Source organism: Enhydra lutris, unplaced genomic scaffold, assembly GCF_002288905.1.
Source record: "Enhydra lutris kenyoni isolate GAN:26980312 unplaced genomic scaffold, ASM228890v2 scaffoldscaffold3, whole genome shotgun sequence".
In the NCBI taxonomy this organism is placed as follows: Eukaryota; Metazoa; Chordata; class Mammalia; order Carnivora; family Mustelidae; genus Enhydra; species Enhydra lutris.
The window spans coordinates 85,697,267-85,718,817 of record NW_019154087.1 but is presented as its reverse complement, the minus strand read 5'-3'; the positions used below and the strand labels follow the sequence as shown (position 1 = coordinate 85,718,817).

The 21,551-nt window shown below is 42.0% G+C and overlaps 1 protein-coding gene across 2 annotated transcripts in view; it reads left to right on the top strand.

Moving 5' to 3' along the window:
- Positions 1-5,628: 5,628 nt before the first annotated feature.
- LOC111153444 (exportin 7) overlaps positions 5,629-21,551 on the top strand; it is a 90,333-nt gene continuing 74,410 nt past the window's right edge. For both annotated transcript variants that reach the window (XM_022512488.1, XM_022512475.1), the window contains exon 1: positions 5,629-5,677. In XM_022512488.1, coding sequence (XP_022368196.1) covers positions 5,660-5,677 — 18 coding nt within the window. In that variant the 5' untranslated portion in view covers positions 5,629-5,659. The remainder of the gene's footprint in view (positions 5,678-21,551) is intronic.

The window sequence follows — 21,551 nt, the reverse complement described above, 5'->3', positions numbered from 1 at the left end:
CTGTGTGTGTGTGTGTGTGTGTGTGTGTGTGTGTGTGTGTGTTTGACGAGTGAGTTTCATGCACAAGCTTCCTGCATTTTCATTGAGTAAGAACATTTCTGAAAAGCTAATTTTCCAGTTTTTCAGCCAGCAACAACTCAGGTACAGAAGCTGGTGGAGGACTCAGCAAACAAGGAATGGCTGACCTAGAGCCACAGAGAGACCCAGAACCAAATTCAACAGTAAAACCAATAGCAAAGGGCCCTCATACCCCAGCAGGATGCTCAGCATGACCCAGCGGGAAGAGAACTTAGAAATCAACCAGACTAAGTCCCCAATTCAAAAATGGAGACTGGGTAGACTGGGTAATTCAACAATGAGTAGATTGGGAGCGCCTGGGTGGCTCAGTCAGTTAAGGGTCCGACTCTTGATTTCGGCTCAGGTCATGATCTCAGGGTCTTTGGATGGAGCCCCAGGGTCATGGTCATCGGGCTCCACACTCAGCAGGGAGCTTGTCCCTCTTCCTGTACCCCTCCGCCTACTAGCCCTCTCTCTCCCTAAAATAAGTAAATAAATGTTTTAAAAATAAAATAAAATAAAAATGAGTAGACTGAGGCTCAGGAATATCTGAGGGATATGTTCAAGGTCACCAAACTGGAACCAGGTCTCTCAGCTCAGTAAGAGCTAAGCCATACATACACATACCCAGCATACTGGACACATCAGACAAAGCTCACCACTTTCACACACAGCTGCAATTCTGGTTCATTCCGAGAGGAGCACTCCCTGCCCCAGACAACTGCACACACGCACAGCACTTCTTGGAATTCTAGAAACATGGACATCCCCACACTGAAACGTGCTATATTCCCAGAGCACATCCAAACAGTAGGGAGTTCACCTTCTTTCCAGCCTTTGCAAGCATTATAAAGGCACTAGAGTTTCATCTGGGGATTATTTTTTTAAGTTGCAATAGCAACCTCTTATATTAAAAAAAAAGAATCAAAAAAGAATTCATAGTTGCCAAAAGTGCTCCTTTGTTACTGGAGCTTCTAAGCACACACTGTCACCAGCCAGACTATCTATCCCTGGAAGACGGGAATGCCAATATGAACCCACCTGTTTGCAACCCTCCTGAGGTCACAGGGCTGGTGGGGACAGGAGAAAGTACCAGGGCTTCTGGTTTTTAACTCAATGGTCTTTTTATTGCTGGTCCCTAAGCACAATCCAGACTTCATGCAAGAAGATACATTGCTTTGGGGAAATCTACGGTCCCCAGAAAATATTTAACTTAGCGCCAGATGGTTTAGAGAAGCAATCTGGTGGAGGAATGGTGCAGAAATGTGGGGGAACCAGAGAATTAGACAAGCACTCTTGGGGTAACCCCATAATGGGTGCTTATATAACCGGGCCATTTCCTCTACCACAGGGGTTTGTTTGCCTTGGGAAGGAGAGCAGAGCAGTATGCTGCTCAGGCCATCTGCTGTATATGCCGTGTGTTTTACCAAAACAGCTTTAAAAGATGACTGTTATGAGCTCTGGGAGGAGAGGGCTGAGTCACGTAAAGCTCATGGCACTCAGCTCTGCTGCCTGGATTTGAACAGGTTGATCCAGAGATCAAGGGAAAACCAAGGATGCTGGTGGGTAAAAAGCTCCCTGGGAAGTGGTTAGGAGTATGGGAATGGGGCAGGGTCTGCTCTGTCTCTTTAGTCCTTTGGCCATCAGCATCTCCTTATGGAGTGAGAAGAAGAGAGCTTTACGGTCATCCTGGAGACTGCCAGAATGGTGCCTTTCCAACACTACTGTGCAGTTCCTGTTAAAACTGCAGATTCTGAATCAGCAGGTCTGGAGTGAGACCAGAGAGGCTGATAGTGCTGGCGGGTGGACCAGACCTCCGTTGGAGAAGCAGAAAAATAGAAGATATCCCCCCACCCCCACGCATTACTCTTATCCCCTTTCCCTAAGGCAAATTGGACACATCCCACTCGGAACCACAGGGGGGCACCCAAGCTTACCAGATTACTTGAAAGCTACATCTACCCAGAGGCCTGGGCCCCAGCTATTCCAGACAACCACGTGCTATCCCTTGCCTCTGGTAGCTGGGTAAATTCTGTGCCTGCTGTCCGCAGATGGAACAGCAGGAACGTGTACCATGAACGACACACTTTAAGGGCCGCCCACTTTCCCTAGCTGACCTCGTGGGATCCCCGCAGTGGAAGTACAAACTCCAGTACCTTCTGTCCGGCCACAGGTGAACCCTGTGAGCAGAGACCCAGAAGACATAGCTGCAAGACACAGCAGAGGGGCAGAAAGTGAGAAGCCCTCGGGTTACCCATGTACTGATGATGAGAAGAGAAAGCATCGCATCCTAAAGGGAAGAGTCCCAGTGGGTTTATACTGAGGCACAAGTGGGGTTTGGAAAGCTCTTTGGTTTCTCTTTGCTTTTATTGGAAAGGAAGGGACCTGCGACACCTCACCTGTGCTTCAGCTTCAGGGGGTCCTCTCATTTACACTGATTTCTCTCAACCGGAGTTAAGGACCGTGCACTTCAGAGAACACAGTCTTGGAACTTTTTGTTGTTATTCTCACCAGTGATTAGCAACTAAATCCTTAACACAAAAGGGCTTGTGAGCTTGTCCTTGGGGGCCATGAAGGAAGGAGCAGAGACTGTGTCTGATTCCTTGGGCAGGTCTGGCGATTAGGTGACCTCCAAGTGACAGATGGGGGGCAGCTACCCTAGGGGTAGTGCTGGGCACACAACAGAAAAGAAGTATATAATGGGCATGGAGCTGGCGTGGACCTGAGAAGGAAACTGAGGAAAGAGATATGTAACCTGGGGTCATGACAGATCCTCCCCTGCTTCCCCCCCCCAGCCCAGTGGCTCCTGGCTGTGGAGGAGGGAGCACAGCAGTCTCTTGAGTTTTCCTCCTAGTCTCACCCTTTCTCCATTAAGTTATTGCACTTCTCTTAGTACAAGGAAGGAGAGCTGGAAACTCACTGAGAAGAAGGGCTTATAATAGAATGTAATAATTATGTTACTTAACATTGACATAACATTTCAAATGCTTTATGTTCTCGTAGGAACCCACACACATGCCATAGAGTGAGACAGAGATATAAATAAGTTAACCAACTCAGAAATTATTTATTGAGCATATACTCGGTACAGGGGTACCAGGGACACAGCATAAACAAGACAGAAAGTGGTTACTTTCTGATTGGAGACCCTGACAATGAAAAGAGTATGCAAGTAAACAGCTTTGGACAGTGACCCATGCTGTAAGCACGGTGGGGATAGGGTCAGAGAACGCTCTCATAGAGTGGTGAGAAAAGCCTCTGAGGAGATAGTAACTGAACTAAGAAGTCAATGACGCAGGGAACTAGCTACTTAACGATCTGGAAAAACGTACCAGGCAGAAGTGACACCGAATGCAAAGACCCTGAGACAAAAAAAAACTGCAAATGTGAGGAGTTGGAAGGAGGCCAGAATGACCAGCGCGTTGTTAACAAGACGGAACATGGTGGAGATAAGGTCAGATTTTGTGGCTTCTTGGGCCACAGCAAGGATTTGGAATGTATTCTAAATGCACCCGAAGGCCACTTAAGGATTTTTAAGCAGGGGTGCAATGATCTAATTTATGATTTTAAAATGTTCTGCAGCTATATGGAAAACAGATGATCACAGGACAAGACAGGAAGCAGGGAAACTAGTTAGGAAAACTAGTTAGGGAAACTACCAGACCCCCACCCCCCAAATGTGATGTAGCTTGACCAGGGTGTTAACTAGCAGTAGAAATGAAGTGGCCAGATTCGTGTATGTATTAAATACAGATTAAATGGGGCTTGCAAGTGGATTGCATATAAAGGACTGCTGAGATGCTAGGAATAAAGATAACTCTTGGATTTTTAGCTGAGCAACTGGGTAAAAGGTGGTACTGTTTACTGATAAAGGGAGGATGGAGGGAGAACCAAGTGTGAGGAGAAGGACTGGTGGGGGTGTAGACCGGGGCCTGGACCAGAGAGCTGTTACTCCCACCCAATCAGGCAAAAAAGGAATTGGAAGACTACCACTGCAATTGTGACTCCAAGAATATACCACTGCAGCTGCTATGCCCAGGTCAGGAAGCCCCTGACCCACCATCCCGGCTCAGTACATTCAGGGAGCTTATGATTGAACACTGGAAGGTTGTTGGGAAAACAAAACACCGCACAACACAACATTCCAGGGGTTCGGTTTGCCAGAAGCAACAGTCAAAAGCTTCTGTTTCACTTCTGCCTCCAAAAATCTCCTCCCAGTAAACCTAATTGGCAGAGGCAATCTTGCATACAGAACCCTAGCTGCAAGGAAGTGTGGGTAATGTAGTTTTTAAGTGTCCTACCTCTGCAAACCAGAAGGAAACGCTAGGAGGACCCAGGTTGAAAACGAATGCTGAACACCAGTCCACTCTATCCACAACAGGAAATGATTCACTACCCCCTTCATTTCCACTGCAGGTGGTAGCCCCCAGTCAATATAAACTTCAAACCAGTAATCTCAGAATCCAGCAAAAATTTAATCTGGGGGCCCTGACTGGAAGCAAGAGTGAAATCCAATGGAAAACAAAACCCAGCATTATCGAACACCGATAATTACTAGTGGAAAAGATGGGAACTGGCCTCAGCGGGCAGGGACTGACCTGATCTGACCCAGGGGGTTGACTATCCCAGTCAGACTGAGCCCAGGGGTCCTAAAGCCCCTTTATCTCACCTCACCACCACCACTTTTCCCAGGAACTGACCCCTCTCAGGAGGCAGCCTATTATTAAGATATTATCTAGATTATTAAGATAATAATCTATTTGTGAAGATTGGAACTGTGCCTTCTGAGTGTTTCCATTGTCACCACTATTTGGCGGCTCTTCCCATGAATGTTTCTGGAGGAGAAAAGAACAGACATGAAAACAGGAAGATCACTATTCGGGTTGCTGGTAAAACGCAGGATCAGAGAGCAATGGCCCTTATCCCCTGGAGCAGAAAGCTAGAAAGACAAAAATAAATTCGGTTGAAGTCGGCCGTTCACTTGAAAGTAAAGAATAATGCAGACACCCTAGGGGGGGGGGGTATCGGATGCTGGCGCAGGGAAGACCCCTCGGGGGTGTGATGTAATAGCAGTGGCACGGTGGGGATGCGAGGGGCATCCAGGGACAAGTCGAAAAGAGGACACTCGGGAAGAGAGGAATCCACCAGGCGCTGGGTTCTGGGCGGGCACAGGTCCCGGCCCCCCTCCCGGAGCCCTCACCAAGCCGACAAGCAGCAAGCAGCCCCAACTCCCGCTCCAGCGCCCGCCCGCCCGCCCGCCGGAGCCAGCGCGGCCCCTTTAAAAACCATGTAAACAAAGCTTTGTTCCCCCGGCTCCCCCTCCCTTCGCGCTTCCCCGGCCCGCTCCTTCTTCCCACCCCCCGCGTCTCCGGGCCGCTGACGTTGCCCGCGCCTTTACGCCGTCCCAACGGCGCTGCGCATTCTCCAACCGCGGCCCCGACCGTCGGGGCCTGCGCAGCCGAGCAGCACTACGCCGCGAGCGTAGCGCGACGAGCCCCCAGCGCGCAGGCGCAGCGGCGACGGCGGCGGCGGCGGCAGCGGCCCCGGCCGAGGTGCGCGCTGGGGGGGAGGGGGGGCCGGAGAGGAGCATGAATGGAGCAAAATGGCGGATCATGTGCAGGTGAGAGGAGCCGCGGGGGGGAGGCGGCGGCCGCGGAGAGTGGGGAGTGGGGGGAGCACGCGGCCCAAAGGGCTCGAGCCGGCTCGGGGCTCGCCAGGCCCGCGCCACCGCCACTCGGGGCTCCGGAGCCGCCGCCCGTCCCGGAGCTCCGGGGCCTTTCCCGCCTCCCGGGCCGGGGGCCTCCTCCATCCCCTCCCACCCGGTCCCACGCCTCTCGCGCGGGGCTGGAGGTGCAGGAATCCGTGCCCCGGCGCGCACAGCTTATATCGCTTATCAGTCACTGTCTTTCCGCTGGAAGGAGGCCTTCCGCAAGTCCTCTTGCCCCCCAAGACGGGGAAGGGAGGGAGACCCCCTTGTCGGCTCTGTCCTGAGGGGTCTTCTCCATTACACCCTCCAGCTCTACACAAATAACAAAAAGAAAACCTCGCACTGGTAAACCTCGCTCTCCCGAGTATTTCCCGCCGCCTTCCTCTTCACGCCCCCGAATACAAGAGGACCCCCCCCCCAACTAGCCTCCTCCCCCCTCCCACGGATGCGCCCTTCACTCCCACACTCCAATCACACAGCCTATGGGGCCGAGCTCCCCAGTCCTCCAAAATGGGTGCTCAGGCCTGGGCCCGCCCTCCCTCCTATCCCCCTATCCACAGTGAAGGAGTTGAGTGCCCACACCTCCTGTGAAACGCGGGGTGGAGGGGGGTGTGTCTGAAATGAGAGATTCAGTGTTGGGTGCGGACGTCGCTCTGGAGGGTCTTGATCCTGCTCAGGAGCTGCCCCAGGCGTTCTTTGGGCCCAAGCCACTTTTCTTCAAAGACATGGCACGGGCCCTACGAAGGGACAGCCCACACCAGACCTAGTAGTAGCTGAAGGAGTGCAGGGTTATTTCTTGCAAACTCGATAAAGTTTTCCCTCCCTGTGCTGTAGACGGATTATTTTTATGACAGTGATATTAATCTGTTGTCAGAAGCTTTCAGATTTTCTAGGTAACTGCACAGATTTTGTATTGTGGGAAGTATAGAGAGCTTAAGAAGTGTCACCTTATTTTGCATACTATATAGTATCATTTCTCAAGTAAAAAGAATGATCTTATTCCTGATATGTGTACAAGAAGCTAGAGTGTTGTGACTTCTGTCAGTTGTTTAACTGGGAAAGAAGGCACTAATTTTCAGGCCAGAGATCAGTGGAGTATATCTTTGGAGTATGAGGGACAAGTTATCAGGACAGAATTATAAAAAATTTAACTGCAGGTGGAAGACCCCAAGATTTGTGTTTTAAAGCCAGTATCATGGCCTAATTCAGAAATAGCAGTAAAACTTGATACAAGGTGATACTAGTAGTAATAGTGTAGCACCTTGAGTTTTATAGCAGCCATTTCTAAGAAACATGAAGGATTTTATGTGATTAGAAAAAAATTCTTCCATCCTCAAAGAGTAAGTAGATAAGAATTATTTCTCTTTTTAAAGGCAAACCAAAGCGCAAAATGATATGAAATTTACAGAAGATAAAACTAAGGGGACCAAAAGCATTTTGACTCTGGGCCTAGTCTTTTCTACTGGGGAAAAAATAGCATCCATGAGCATTCCAAAATATGGTTTGAATGGATAATCTTTCTGACTGATGGTTTGGAAAGCAAAGGATGTCCGTTTACCTTTCTGAATATACATTTGTTCTGTGTCCTTTAAGGACTGTCTCTGAATGTGGTCTCTCCCATACCTTGAACCCAAAAGGCTGTCATTTCTCACAAGAGAAAAGTCAAGCCTCATCAAAGTAATTAATCTTCGTAGCACTTTTGGGTCAAAGGAGGGTCTACTGTATTTTTAATAAGGTGATATTTTTCTCCCACCTACCCAAGAGTAAAAATCTACCAAAGTTAGGAATTTACTAACTTTTTGAAAAAAGAGGAGTATGGCAGCCAGTGTTTTATCTTACTTTTAAGAGCTGTAGTGTGTATTTTGAATTAGCAGCCTTTATTGCAAGAGAGTGAATTTGTGAGGGAATTTTTTTCTCTTTAGATAGAATGGGGCATGTTGCTTTTCTTTGTTAGACCACTAAATTAGTTTTAGTATTTGAAACTTACAGATTTTTCCCTGGTGCTTCACTGTAACAGAAAAGCTTCCCAAGACGATGTTCTCTCCCCAGTATGGAATGAGTAAATAAAAGGATTAAAGACAAATCTGAAGTCGGTTGAGGGGTGATACTTTTCTCATAATACTACTGGAACATGAAGTTTAAAAAGGAGTCTGTTAACAGATTCGAGACAGTGATTATTTGAAAGTTTCATATGTATTACTAAACAGTTGAGTCATTTTTGTGTCTAGTACTTTTCTGAACCACCAGGGTGAGCAGTTTTGTTTTTGTTTTTGGTTTTTGTTTTTTTTTTTACTGACACTAAGTGAGTGTCATATGATTCTCGGTCTGAAGTACTGAGCATTTCTTCTGATATGTGTTTTATGGAAGAGTTAAGTGTTACAAAACGTTAGTAATGGGAGAATTAGAACATTTGCTCTTTCAGCTCTGTCATTGTCATAGTCAAACCTCTTTAGAAGAGTGGCTGTATGCAACTTAGTTCAGCGGTGGGTCTCTTGTTCCTAGATGACCTTATCTAACACGCACCATGCCGGCAGTGATTACAGAGCATTGACTGTTAAAAAAAATCAAACTCGTTTGTATTTATCTTCAGTTGCTCCCCTTCCCCCCCCCTTTTTTTTTAATATGTAAAGTTAGATGAAGTTAGTGAGGATTCAGTATCTTCAGTTACTGGCTAGTTACTGCAAAGAGAAGACAGTTCTTAGTGTACAATAGTAATGAAAAAAATTAAGAAGAATCAGATGTTAGCTTTAAAAGTGCTAGCTGGTGTTCAGTGCTAGCTGGTGTCCAGGATCTTGAAGGAAAAGAAGAGAGCATATAATATATATAATAATATATGTTACTTAATTTTTAAGTATATAAGTGTACTGACTATATAATTATTATAAGATAATAATATACATGGAGGATAGTTCTGGGGTTTTGTCAAGATTTATTATGTTTTTATGCTGGGCCTTACACGGAATCTTTAAGTATTATTAACTATGCTCTGCATTATGTCTGTAGCAACAGAAGATACTGTTTTCAAATAGTCATATTTTATTTTAATATAAGGTACAGTAATTAAATATTGACCATTGATGTAACTTTAGGGAATCACATAGAAGAATCTTTACAATTGGCAGGTTAAAATTTAAGCGTGCAAAAGTTTAGCCTGATCATGGTAAAACTGATAGTTGTATTTTCAGCTTTCAAAAATACGTAAGGAAATGATTGGAGCTATGCGTAGTCCATTTTGAGAAGGGAGTTCTGTACAACTTTCAATAATTTTAAGTGGAAAAACTCAGTAAGTTTTGCAACTATTTTTCAGTGATATCATAATGCTTAATGTGTACAAGGCCATTTGCTTGCTGTACTGTGCACTGCAAAGAATTCAGAGCTGAGAAAGACACAGGAGCCAGACTGCCTAAATGTTAAATTTCTGCTGCTCTCTTTGGGCAGGCTTCCAAAGTGCACATATAAGAACTAATACATTGATTTCAAAACATGCTACATTTTTGTTGGATGATACTGAAATAGCTATACTCCCTCATTCGCCCCATCTTCCTCTTCTGTGGGTTTATATAAGTTAAATGTCTATATTTTGGAAGAACATATTTATATTTACTTAATACTCTGACTTTAGTACATTTTGTCTTGTGAGAAAAGCCTTCAGAAAAATGAAGTATACATGTGATATCATTCAAACACTTATGCAGTAAAACATAAAACATTATGTTATAATGGAATCTCTAATTTAGATGGAGGTAGGAGAAAGAAGCATTGAGAAGATCCCTATTCTGTATCTTACAGAGAAACTAAATTCCATTTGATGCAGAAGTTGGTGTTCATAATCACCAGCTATATTTTCTTTTTTCTTGGCTAGGTTTTTGTTTTTGTTTTAAGATTTTAATTATTTTTATGAGAGAGAATGAGAATGTGTGTGTGCACCAGTGAATGGTGAGAGCAGAGGGAGAGGGAGAAGGGGACTCCCTGCTGAGCAGGGAGCGGAGAGGTGGAGCTCCATCCCAGGACCCTGAGATCAGGGCCAGAGCTGAAAGCATACACTTAACCAGCTGAGCCACCCACGTGCCCCTCTTGGTTGAGTTTTGAAGGCCTTTCAAGAAGGAAATATTGCCAATTTAAACCAATAAGCTAATGTCTCAGGTACAATTACTGAGCTTTCTTTTTCTTTGCTAACTTCAATATATATAAGGAAGGTAGTGTTTAGAAATTGCATCATCTTTTTCTTAACCACCAAACATACATAATCCCACAGAATTTCTCAGAGTCAGAATCAGGAAGTGGCTTACCTAGACTATGCATTCTAGTTTAGGGTCTTTCCACTTTAGGGTCTTTCATATGCAGTCAGGCTGTCAGCTGGGGCTACAGTCAGTCTCAGGGCTTGACTGAGGATGGTGAATCTGCCCCAGTAAGTTACTTGGATGTGGCTGGACTGAGGGCCACTGTGCCTCGTTGACTCTTTCACAGAGAGGTTTCACAATGATCTCTCCTAGTACATAATTTTGAAGTATTTATTTTTTACATTGTATAATGATGTCTGCTTTGTATAAGTGACCCATCTTTGTTACTGTTTTTTTTTTTTAATCTCTTAGTGAAATATACCTTCAGACAGGTACACAAACCATGTGTTCAGCTTGATGAGTTTTCACAAAGCAAGCGCTTATGTAGCTAGCATCCAAATCCATAATATAATCAGTGCCTCAAAAGTCCCTCTGATGCCCCCCCCCCCAATAACTACCCATCCATCCTTCCTCCTAAGGGTAACTACTATGCTGTCATTTCATTTTTTAGTATACTTTTAGAAGTAAGGCTGAGTAAGTCCTATCCATGAGAGCTTGAACTTCAAAGCCAGGGAAGACAGTTTTTGGGGGGAGTTTGATGTTTTGTGTGTGTGTGTGTGTGTGTGTGCGCGCTTAGAATGTGATGGAAGCTGTGTGCTCTCCAGGAAGGAAAAGCATACCTGCACAAAAATTTGCCTACAGTTTCAGGTCATTCGTGAACTTTAGAACTAAAATTTAAAGATAACATTTCTTTCTAGATGAAAATGCTCGCTGCATTTTTTGAGAAATTAATTTGTGTTTCCCTTTTGACCCATGTGGAAGGGTAGTTCAGGATCATAGTATGTGTTCCTGAAGAGTTACATGCAGATTGAGTTTTTAAATATTGAATTCTTGAGACTGATTAATAGAGACTATTAAGCATCTGCTAATGCTCTTTCTTAGTGCTATATAGACACATGGAAGGAAGTACAATATGTGATGTCTTATTTTCGGGGGCCATGCACTTTAATTGGGGTGATAAAAAGCCTGGGTTATTGAGTTGTGAATTTATAATGAGACCATGGTTTTCTCAACATGTCAGTGAATGAGGGAGCTATTATTACTCCCATTGCTCCCCACCCCCCCGCCATTCCTGTACATGTGAGTTCATGCCTCACATTTATAGTGACTCACTATAGCAGGGAATTCTCAGTGGAATGAGATGGAAGAGGGGCACAGATCCTGGGGAAAGGAAGAGAATTGTCAAAAACTGGGTCCTAAAGTATGTCAGATTTGCATCCCTGGCCCTCACCTCTTCATAAACATTCATGCGCACTCACATAAAGACATACACACTCACACTCTTACTACCATAAATGGAAATTGAGAGAAGGCAGAGATGGAAACTTTATGCTAACATTTATTGGACTTTCAGCTGCTTGCCACTTTACATGGTCTCATTTAATGCTCACCGCAACTCTGTAAGGTAGGTATTAAAGAGATCATAGTCAGGGAATTTTCCTTGATATAGTCTGATTAAAGGACCTGGTGTCTCTGGAAGGAGAACTGTTGGAAGCTTTAGGTAATGATTGTGATGGTAGTTATTGTCAAACTTAACTGGTGTGGGATCTTGGTTGGGGGAGGAGAAAGGGAGATGCCAACTTTTATTGAGCATCTGTTAGCCAGGCATCCTGCTAAGTCCTTTTATGCCATTTCATTGGGCAACTCATCTAGTCTCTTTGAGCTTAGATTAGGTGATCTGTTAAATCTTTTACACTTTGAGCATTCTGGCTGGAATTTCCAGTTGTCTCCCTTACCATTCTCTCCCAAATAAACTGCCCTGTTCTTAATACATACTTAATACTGTCCTGAATTTTCCTAAAACACTTGTGCTCATACTAATATTTCCATTTCATCTCTCTTAAATATGCCTTCCTCTAACCTCCCTCCCAACTTTTTAAACTCCCAGAGTATTTTTGAGAAACTGATTATCTGTAACTGCACAAATTGAGCTGCAGATAATATGTAAAAGAGGTCTCTTAGTGGCATCATAAGCATTGAAAAACATTTGCGATAAGGAATTGACATTATTAGTTAGATGTTGATGGTAGTATACTAAAAATTTATTCTTATTTAAAAGTCCATGGATATAGGTGCATGGGTGACTCTTGGTTAAGCATCCAACTTTTTTTTTTTTTTTTCTTAATTTATTTGACAGAGATCACAAGTAGGCAGAGAGAAGGGGGAAGCAGGCTCCCTGCTGAGCAGAGCCCGATGCGGGGCTCCCAGGACCCTGAGATCATGACCTGAGCCAAAGGCAGAGGCTTAATCCACTGAGCTGCCCAGGCACCCCAGGCATGCAACTCTTGATCTCAGCTCAACTGAGGTCTTGATTGTGAGTTCAAGCTCCACATTGAGGCCCAGCATGGAGCCCACTTAAAAAAAAGAAAAAAAAGTCCCTGGATTTAAATCTTAGAGACAGATTAGTTAGATGAAAAACAGTTAGAATGCTTTCTTACAAATACCTCTGCAAACATGAATGAAATATCCCTTGCGCGACTTCAGGAAGTTGTAATCTTATAGCTATAGTGGCCTTTTTAATGTTTAAGTGTATGAACTTACATGGGACACAAATACTGATCTTTTTGGTACTTTGTATGGTAAGGTATGATACGTGAAATATGTAGTCCCCAAATTGAGAGTTATGCTAGACATTTGCCAAAAAGCTTGAGTCACTTGTACAGTTAAAAGTGTTGTGTTTAAGGCCAGAGAAGGAAAACAGTGTTTTTTAAAGTGTATTTTTCAATTCTCTTTAGAATTCTTTGCAGAGTTTTGAAAGCATATATTATTTCAAAAGGCAAAAGTCATTTCAGGGCTTGGGTTCTTAACCTCATTCATCTCCACTGACTCCTGATTTTGGTGTTTTATTTCTCTCTTCCAAAAGGACATTGTCTAAGTCAAGCATGAAATTAATTTGACTATACGAAGCTGTAACATACAGTTTTCTCTGAGAAGAATCTGGGAAGCCAGATGTATATTTCACGTACCTGTAATTGGGTGAAAAAAAAAAAAATTCATCCAAATTTTACCCAAGGTATAGCCACAAATTATTTAGAATATTATTTGTTTTGTGTTAGTAGGTGATTTTTTTTTTTTTTTTTTTTTTTTTGAATCATCAGCTTGTCATTGACCCATCTGAGGACTCCTTGTAAGGTCTTGTCAAAAACTAGTCTGAGGAATACCCAAGAATTTGAAAGAATAGATAAAACTTCCTGGGAAATGGGACCTTGTTTTCTTTATTAATGTTTTGAACTGATAATGTTGTGCTGTAGATGAGCAAGTTTTATTAAGCTTTCCAAAGATCTATAGTGAAATGCTTTTAAATAAATTGAACTTGAGTAACAAGTTGTATTTAAAATAAAGACATTATCCCAAAGGTATTACAAATGAAAACCTATTGTAATATAAGGATTGCTTACTAATTCTTGGAATTCTACATTGTAGTCTAATTTAAAATCCATGTTCCAAACAGGGAGATCAGAGTGTTATAAAGGAAAGGTGTGTAAGTTCACAGAATTCCTAAAACCTTTCCTCAGAGCTCTTTGATTTCGGTACCCTCAAGGTACCAGGGGCACATTTCCAATAAGAAGTGATAGTGTGAGACTTCAAACTAACTTTGCATCTACCCCTTGCTTTCCCACTTCCTCAAATTTAAATAGCGCTTTTTTAAAAAAGTGAATATATCAATTCGTAAAGATTGCTATGTGTAATACTGATGCCAATGGAGTCAGATTTTCCTTTAAGTCATCTTTATGTGCACAGTAAATTGCATCCATTTAAGATGTACAGTTGAACAAACACATACCTGTGACTCCGTCACCATGAACAAAATACAAAACAGTTCCTCCTAACTCTACCATCTATCCTTCCCTCAGCACCTGATCTGCTTTCTGTTACCATAAATTAGTTTGCATTTCCTGGAATTTTATGTAGTAGACTTATTGTGTACTCTTGTTTTTTTCTTTCTTTTACTCAGCATGTGATTCTGAGATTCATTCAGTTTGTAGGGTAGTATTAGTAGTTGGCTATTTTTATTACTGAATAGTATTCCATCGTATGAATGCATGTATCACATTTTATATATCCATCATACCTTTGAGGGATACTTGGGTTGTTTCCAGTTTTAAGTCACTCTGAAAAAGGTCTGTAAATATGCAAATGCAAGTCTTTGTGTAGACAGAAATTTCCATTTTTCTTGAGTTAGGTACCTAGGAAAAGAATGGCTGGGTCTTATGGTATATTTAACTGTTTGTTTGTTTGTTTGTTTAATGAGGGCCGGGGAGGGGCACAAGGAGAGAGAATCAAGCACCCAACACCAAGCCCAATGTGGGGCTCAATCTCACAACCCTGATATCATGACCTGAGCTGAAATCAAGAGTTGGACACTTGGGGGTCACCTGGGTGGCTCAGTGGGTTAAGCCTCTGCTTTTGGCTCAGGTCATGATCCCTCAGGGTCCTAGGATCGAGCCCCCCATCGGGCTCTCTGCTCAGCGGGGAGCCTGCTTCCCTTCTTCTCTCTTTGCTTGCCTCTCTGCCTACTTGTGATCTCTGTGTCAAATAAATAAATAAAATCTTAAAAAAAAAAAAAAAGAATTGGACACTTGGGCGCCTGGGTAGCTCAGTGGGTTAAAGCCTCTGCCTTCTGCTCAGGTCATGGTCCCAGAGTCTTGGGTTCAAGCCCTGCATCGGGTTCTCTGCTCATCGGGGAGCCTGCTTCCCCCTCTCTCTGTGCCTGCCTCTCTGCCTACTTGTGATCTCTGTCAAATAAATAAATAAAATCTTCAAAAAAAAAAAAAAAGAATTGGATACTTAAGCTACTGAACCACCCCGGCACCACAGTATACTTAACATTTTTTAAAGAAACTGTCGGTTTTCTTTTCTTTTTTTTAAGATTTTATTTATTTATTTGACAGAGATCACAAATAGGCAGAGAGGTGGGGGCGGGGGGTGGAGGTGGGGGGGGGGAAGCAGGCTCCCTGCTGAGCAGAGAGCCTGATGTGGGGCTTGATAGATTGTAGGACCTGGGGATCGTGACCTGAGCCGAAGGCAGAAACTCAACCCACTGAGCCACCCAGGCGCCCCAAGAAACTGTCAGTTTTCTTAAGCAGCTGTTTTTATCATTTTACTTTCTCACCTGCACTGTATAAGAATGCCACGTTATATATCTTCATCAACCTTTGATATTACTATTCTAGTGAGATCTATGGTTTTAGCTAGCATTTCCTCTATGACTATGGAGTTGAGTATCTCTTCATATGCTCACTGACTTTTCATGTATCTTAGAAGTTTGCAAACCAAGCTGGAGGTTTGGCCCCTCAGCCTGTTTTGGTATGACCTGATAACTAAGAACAGTTTTTAACTTTTTTTTGATGGTTGAAAAAAAATCTAAGAGTAATATTTCATGGCACACAATAATTATATGAAATTTGAATTTCGGTGTTCTTAAATAAAAGTTTCATCAGAACATAGCCAACCATACATGTTCCTTAACAAATTGGCCATGGCTACTTTTATGCTACAGTGTCTGAGTTGAATAGTTGCAACAGAGAACTTTTGGCTTACTGGCCCACAAATCCTAAAATACTATCTGGCACTTTACCAAAAAGTTTTGCAGACTTTCGGGGTATTTGTCCCTTTAGATCTATTGCCTGACTTTTGGGTAGGGGAGGAAACAGCCCAGCATGGTTCTAACCCAAACCCCGTTTGATAGGAAACAGATCAGGCTATGCTTTTTTGTTGACCGTGGCATTCTCAGATCTCTACTGCACTGGCCAAAATGGTGACTGCTAACCACATGTTGCTATTTAAAATTAATTAACTTAAAAATTTAGTTCTTTAGTCACACTGACCACATTTCCATTACCCACTAGGGTCATATGGCTAGTGACTACCAGATTGCACAGTGCAGGTAAAATACTTTTATCACAGAAACCTTGATTGGACAGTGCTACTCTGGAATAAAAAACTTACCAACTGAACCAGAGGAATGGAAGCAGAAGTGGAACATGGGTTATAGAATTACTTTCCTGGGTGCCTATAAAAGTAAGCTAGATCCTCATTCTCCTAGGTATATATACGAATGCAAATGTCTATTTTAAGGTGTTTATTTAAGATTACTTACTGTTTATACCATGAACCTATGATACGTTCTGTTCTCTTAGTCAAGTAAGGAGAGGAAGCAGTCAACTCATAAAAGAAATTCAGAATTTTACTGGTAGGAAATAGTGTCTTAAGGACTTTAACAGTGGCACAGTTAGATAGGATTGCGACTCTTTGTTTCGTCTCAGGTCGCAAAATCTGCTTGAAACTCTCTCTCCTCTGCACCTTCCCCTGTATATGCATTCTCTCTCTCTCTCTCTCTCTCTCTCAAATAAAGCTTTAAAAAAAAAAAGAGGGTTATGTCGGTGGCTCAGTCGTTAAGCATCTGCCTTTGGCTCAGGTCATCATCCCAGGATACTGGGATCGAGCCCCACATTGGTTTCCCTGCTCTGCGGGAAGCCTCCTTCTCCCTCTCCCATTACCACTGCCCCTGCTTGTGTTCCCTCTCTCACTGTGTCTCTCTGTCAAATAAATAAATAAAATCTTTAAATAAATAAATAAATAAGTAAGTAAGAAGGAAAGGACCCAGAAATATTTTAAGTTAAAATGGTTAAGAGAGCTTAGATAGCTTATTTTAAGATTGAATAAAACTAAAAACTGTTCTTTGTAATTCTGCTCTTGGGGCAGACAAAACTGATTATGAATAGTGAACTGGAGGTCAATAAATATATTACCAAGTGGTTATCCTCTTCTTTGGCAAAAAAAAAAAAAAAGAAAAAGAAAATTATGTAATTATTATACCTGATGAATTATCTTGTTTTTATTTTAAGATTTTATTTATTTCACAGAGAGAGAGATCACAAGTAGGCAGAGAGGCAGGCAGAGAGAGAGAGGAAGCAGACTCCCCGTTGAGTAGAGAGCCCACTGCGGGGCTCAATCCCAGGACCCTGAGATCATGACCTGAGCCAAAGGCAGAGGCTTAACCCACTGAGCCCCCTAGGTGCCCCTAATTATCTTGTTCATAAGAGAGGGATGTTTATAGGTTTTTTTGATTGGTCATGTCAGTATGATCTATCCTAGAAATAAATGTTTTGCTGAAGTAAGAATCTAAATGCACCAGCTCACACTGAGAAAGTGGCATATGGGTGTTCTGTTGATGTTCTTGTACGTAGACCTAAGGAAGTATGTAACAAAGGGTATTTTGGAGGCTTCCAGAAAGATACATTTTTAAACAGCTTTTGTCGGGGCGCCTGGGTGGCTCGGTGGGTTAAGCCGCTGCCTTCGGCTCAGGTCATGATCTCAGGGTCCTGGGATCGAGTCCCACATCGGGCTCTCTGCTCAGCAGGAAGCCTGCTTCCCTTCCCCTCTCTCTGCCTGCCTCTCTGCCTACTTGTGATCTCTCTCTGTCAAATAAAAAAATAATAATAATAAAAAAAAATAAACAGCTTTTGTCATATGTCGTTTCAGACATAGTTCTTGTCACATTCTTGGATTGATCGGATGTGTCTCCTAGTACCCTAAATGTGTCCCCTATTTGCTCTTTGACAGAATATTGTTGTTTAGAATAGTATCATCCTCTTGGTGAATTGGTAAGACAAGAGAAATGACAATTAAAATACACAGATAAGTAAACACTACTTCATTTGACTGCTATTTTTTGATTGTGTGCTGTGTGCCAGGCAGTGGCTATATAAAGGCGAATAAGGTACAACATCTACATGCAAGGACCATAGTAGCTAGAAATGGGTGCCAGTGAGGGAAGTAAAGAGATGTAGGTGATAGGACACATGCATGCATACAGCATAATGAGACACACGTCAATCTTCCCTTGGAGAGCCAGAAAAGTTCTTTTTCTTTCTTTAGTTTATTTACTTTAGAGAGAGAGAGAACCCAAGTGGGAGGGGGAGAGGGAGAGAAAATGTCAGCAGACTCCACGCTCACAGCGTTCTATCTCACAACCTGATCAGAAACCAAGTATCCTCTGCTTAACCAACTGTGCCACCCAGGCACCCCCAAGCCAGGAAAGTGTTCTAAAATGGTGAGTGCTTAAGCCAGATCTAAAAAGACAGTGTTCTCTAGGTCAATAAGCATACTAAGCAGAGAGATACTACGGTAAGGAAAGCTGTATATGTTCATGGAACATTCCAGGGAATTGAAAACAAATATTGCTGCTGTATAGAAACTAAAGAGGAACAAGGTGAGAAATGAGACTTTAATGGCAAGAAAGAACCAGAACATGTTGTTCTGTAGATGTGTAGTTGAAGGTTTTAAGTAGAAGTAATGGAATAATCACATCACTGTGTTGATGGTGTAGAAAACTGGAGGTGGACAAAGTTGGACATAAAGCAGTACTGTATGCAAAGTAGCTGGGACTTGTATTAAGGTCATAGCTTTGAGGATGGGGAATAGGAGATTGATATTATGGAGGTTACATTTGGCGGGATTTGACAGTCAAATGTATAAAGTGAAAAGGCATCTTCCACGTTTCTGGGCAGCTAAGCAGACAGTGAATGAATGAGCAAGATGTTGATGAAGTAGTAAGGTCTGTCTCGAATATACAGATTTTGAGGTGCTGGTTTACATTTGAGTGAAGATACCCAGTAGGCAGTGTTTACGTGTTACCAACTTGGGTTAGAACTCACATAATCATAGTGAAAGCCCATTTCAGTAGCCTTCAGATGTTGTAAATACATGTAAAATGTTAGGTGTTCATAATACACACCTATCTGAATTCTTAGTTTATAGCAAACTGCAAAACTTGAGTGAAATTGATGTTTTATTCTAGTTTGTATTCTGGAACAGCATCAAATTACCAGCAGCAGGGTTGAAAATACATTTGACAAACAGCCCTGAAATTGCAGGCATTTAATGCAAAAAAAAGAGGTCCTGTTCTTGGAAATTGCAGTAAACCTTATGATGTTAAACTACTCTGGCCACTAATACTTCTGCAGAATCTCATTCTCTGAGCTAGCAGGGCAATGTGGCCACCAATACTGCTTAAAGTTTTCTTTATTTTAGTTAAGGCATTTAAGACTTAATCTGCCCTTGGTCAGTTTTGTCTCCCCATCTCATTTTCAACTTTTGGGAAACAGATGAGTTTTTCTTTATGCCCCTCATTATAACTAGTGTTTGAAGGGTACCCAGAAAAAACTTCTTAAAAAAAAAAACAAAAAACTGTTGGGACGCCTCGGTGGCTCAGTGGGTTAAAGCTTCTGCTTTCGGCTCAGGTCATGATCCCAGAGTCCTGGGATCAAGCCCCGCATCGGGCTCTCTGCTCAGCGGGGCGCCCGCTTCCTCCTCTCTCTCTCTGCCTGATTCTCTGCCTACTTGTGATCTCCCTCTGTCAAATAAATAAATAAATAAAATCTTAAAAAAAAAAAAAAAACTGTTTCTTCTATTAGATTCTTCTAAATCTTCTCTTTTGCAGCTTGCCTGGTCCTCCTTATTTGCTGACTTGATAAGTTCCTTGAAAGCATTTTTCAAAGATCATATAATAGTGTAAACTTGAAAGACAAATTGATATTTTATAAAACTGTTAAGGGAAAAAGCATTTAGAATTACAGAGAATCAGAAAACCAATATGTATGGGGTATGTGTGCCAGAACTTCTTAAGAAATGTTTACTTAATTCTCGTTTTTTACATTTTTTTTTTCCAGAGGGTAAATACGGAACTCTGAATTCTTTACTTCCCTGAATCAAAGTTCAGGGTTCCAAGATTAAGTATTTGTGATTGCTTTTATCTTTTTTCCTTTACTGTTCTGAGTTTCCTATGTTCCTTTTTGTTGAAGCTTCTAAAGGAGTACATGCAGTGTTGGGGGTTTTCTCTAGGGAAAAGAGAACTGAGAAGCTATCTTCTGAATTTTTAGGTCAGTAAAAGTCCAGTCCTCTTTACACCTTTATTTCTGAAATCTTTCATCCTTACTAGCAAACTTCTAAAAGGTTATGATCAATAGTTAGACTGCAAGTCTTAATAGATTAGAGGAGATGCTGTCCGAATCTCAGAATATTAAATCTCAGCTAGGTTCAGAAACTGCAGGTTGTTCATTCTTGATACCTGTGATATACAAACATATAAAGGTATAAAGAAATAACATACAAAAGGGGAACATTCAAGGAAAATTGGCTCTGATGTTGCTTAATATACATATTGATTTCTTTTAGAGAATCAAGGATGTATTTCTATAAGGCAAGAAAGTATTATTTGGCCTGTGGTATACAGTAGTATTTCACTGCCAAAATTATAGGTGTGCAGCACATTCTGAGGTTTGAGAAAATCATTGAAATGTCTTCCTCATTTTTCTGGATTTTATAATGTTTATATATATATATATATTTGTGTGTGTGTGTATTTTTTTTTTAAGATTTTATTTATTTGACTGGGAGAGAGATCACAAGTAGAGAGGGGGAAGCAGGCTCCCCGCCGAGCAGAGAGCTTGATTCCAGGACCCTGAGATCGTGACCCGAGCCGAAGGCAGAGGCTTTAACCCACTGAGCCACCCAGGAGCCCTTGGATTTTATAATGTTAATATTGTTACTGTTGCTTAACCTGTGATATGGCTACAGTTTGAAAATTCCTCTAATTCAGGCCTTCAAATTGTTGGTTCTCCAATCACATACACAGATTTGTTTAAAAAGGAATATTGCCCTGGCCCCTGTTTTTAATGACAGCTATTTTAATGACGTATTATAGTGGTTTGCTTTCTGTTTAATATTATATTTTATTTATGTGGGTGTATTAAGAAAGCATTTTAAAGCCAGTTAACATTTCTGCACCAAATGTACTGTTCTTGTTTACAAACAACTGAATATTGAGAATGTTTCATTTATGACTGCAGTGATTGTGTTACGTGTCCGTGGTAATCAGAATGATACCATTAATGGGTTAATGAAATGGGATCAGAATTACATAATTTTTAAGTTAGGAGGAATCTCAGAGTGTGATGACACAATTAAAAAAATCGTATGCCCTCTTTTTGTAGGATAGCCATCTTTATATTATTGTTTTCTAGAGATAATGTAAGAATTTAAACTTTTCCAACCATAACAATCTTAACAATCTTCATTTTGTTATACAGTTAGCACAATTAAAGAAAAAGTACAAGTAATCATTCCTAAGGAAGGTTTAGACAAAAATGGGTTTGGAAAATGGTTTCTTTAATTGCTACTTCACTTCTGTGGGTCTGACACTGTGCTACATACTAGAGATAAAGCAAAGAACAAAATAGGTATGGTCCTTGTTTATAGATATTCTAGAAATTGTACCAGTAAATATATATTTACAAACTATGTTAAGAGATAGGAAGAAAAAGGTGTACTGAAATCTTTTGAGAGTACTGATTTCTCATCTTTTTAAAGATTTTATTTATTTATTTGAGTGAGAGGGAATGAGAGCACAAGCCAGGGGACAGGGAGAGGGAGAGGGAGAGGGA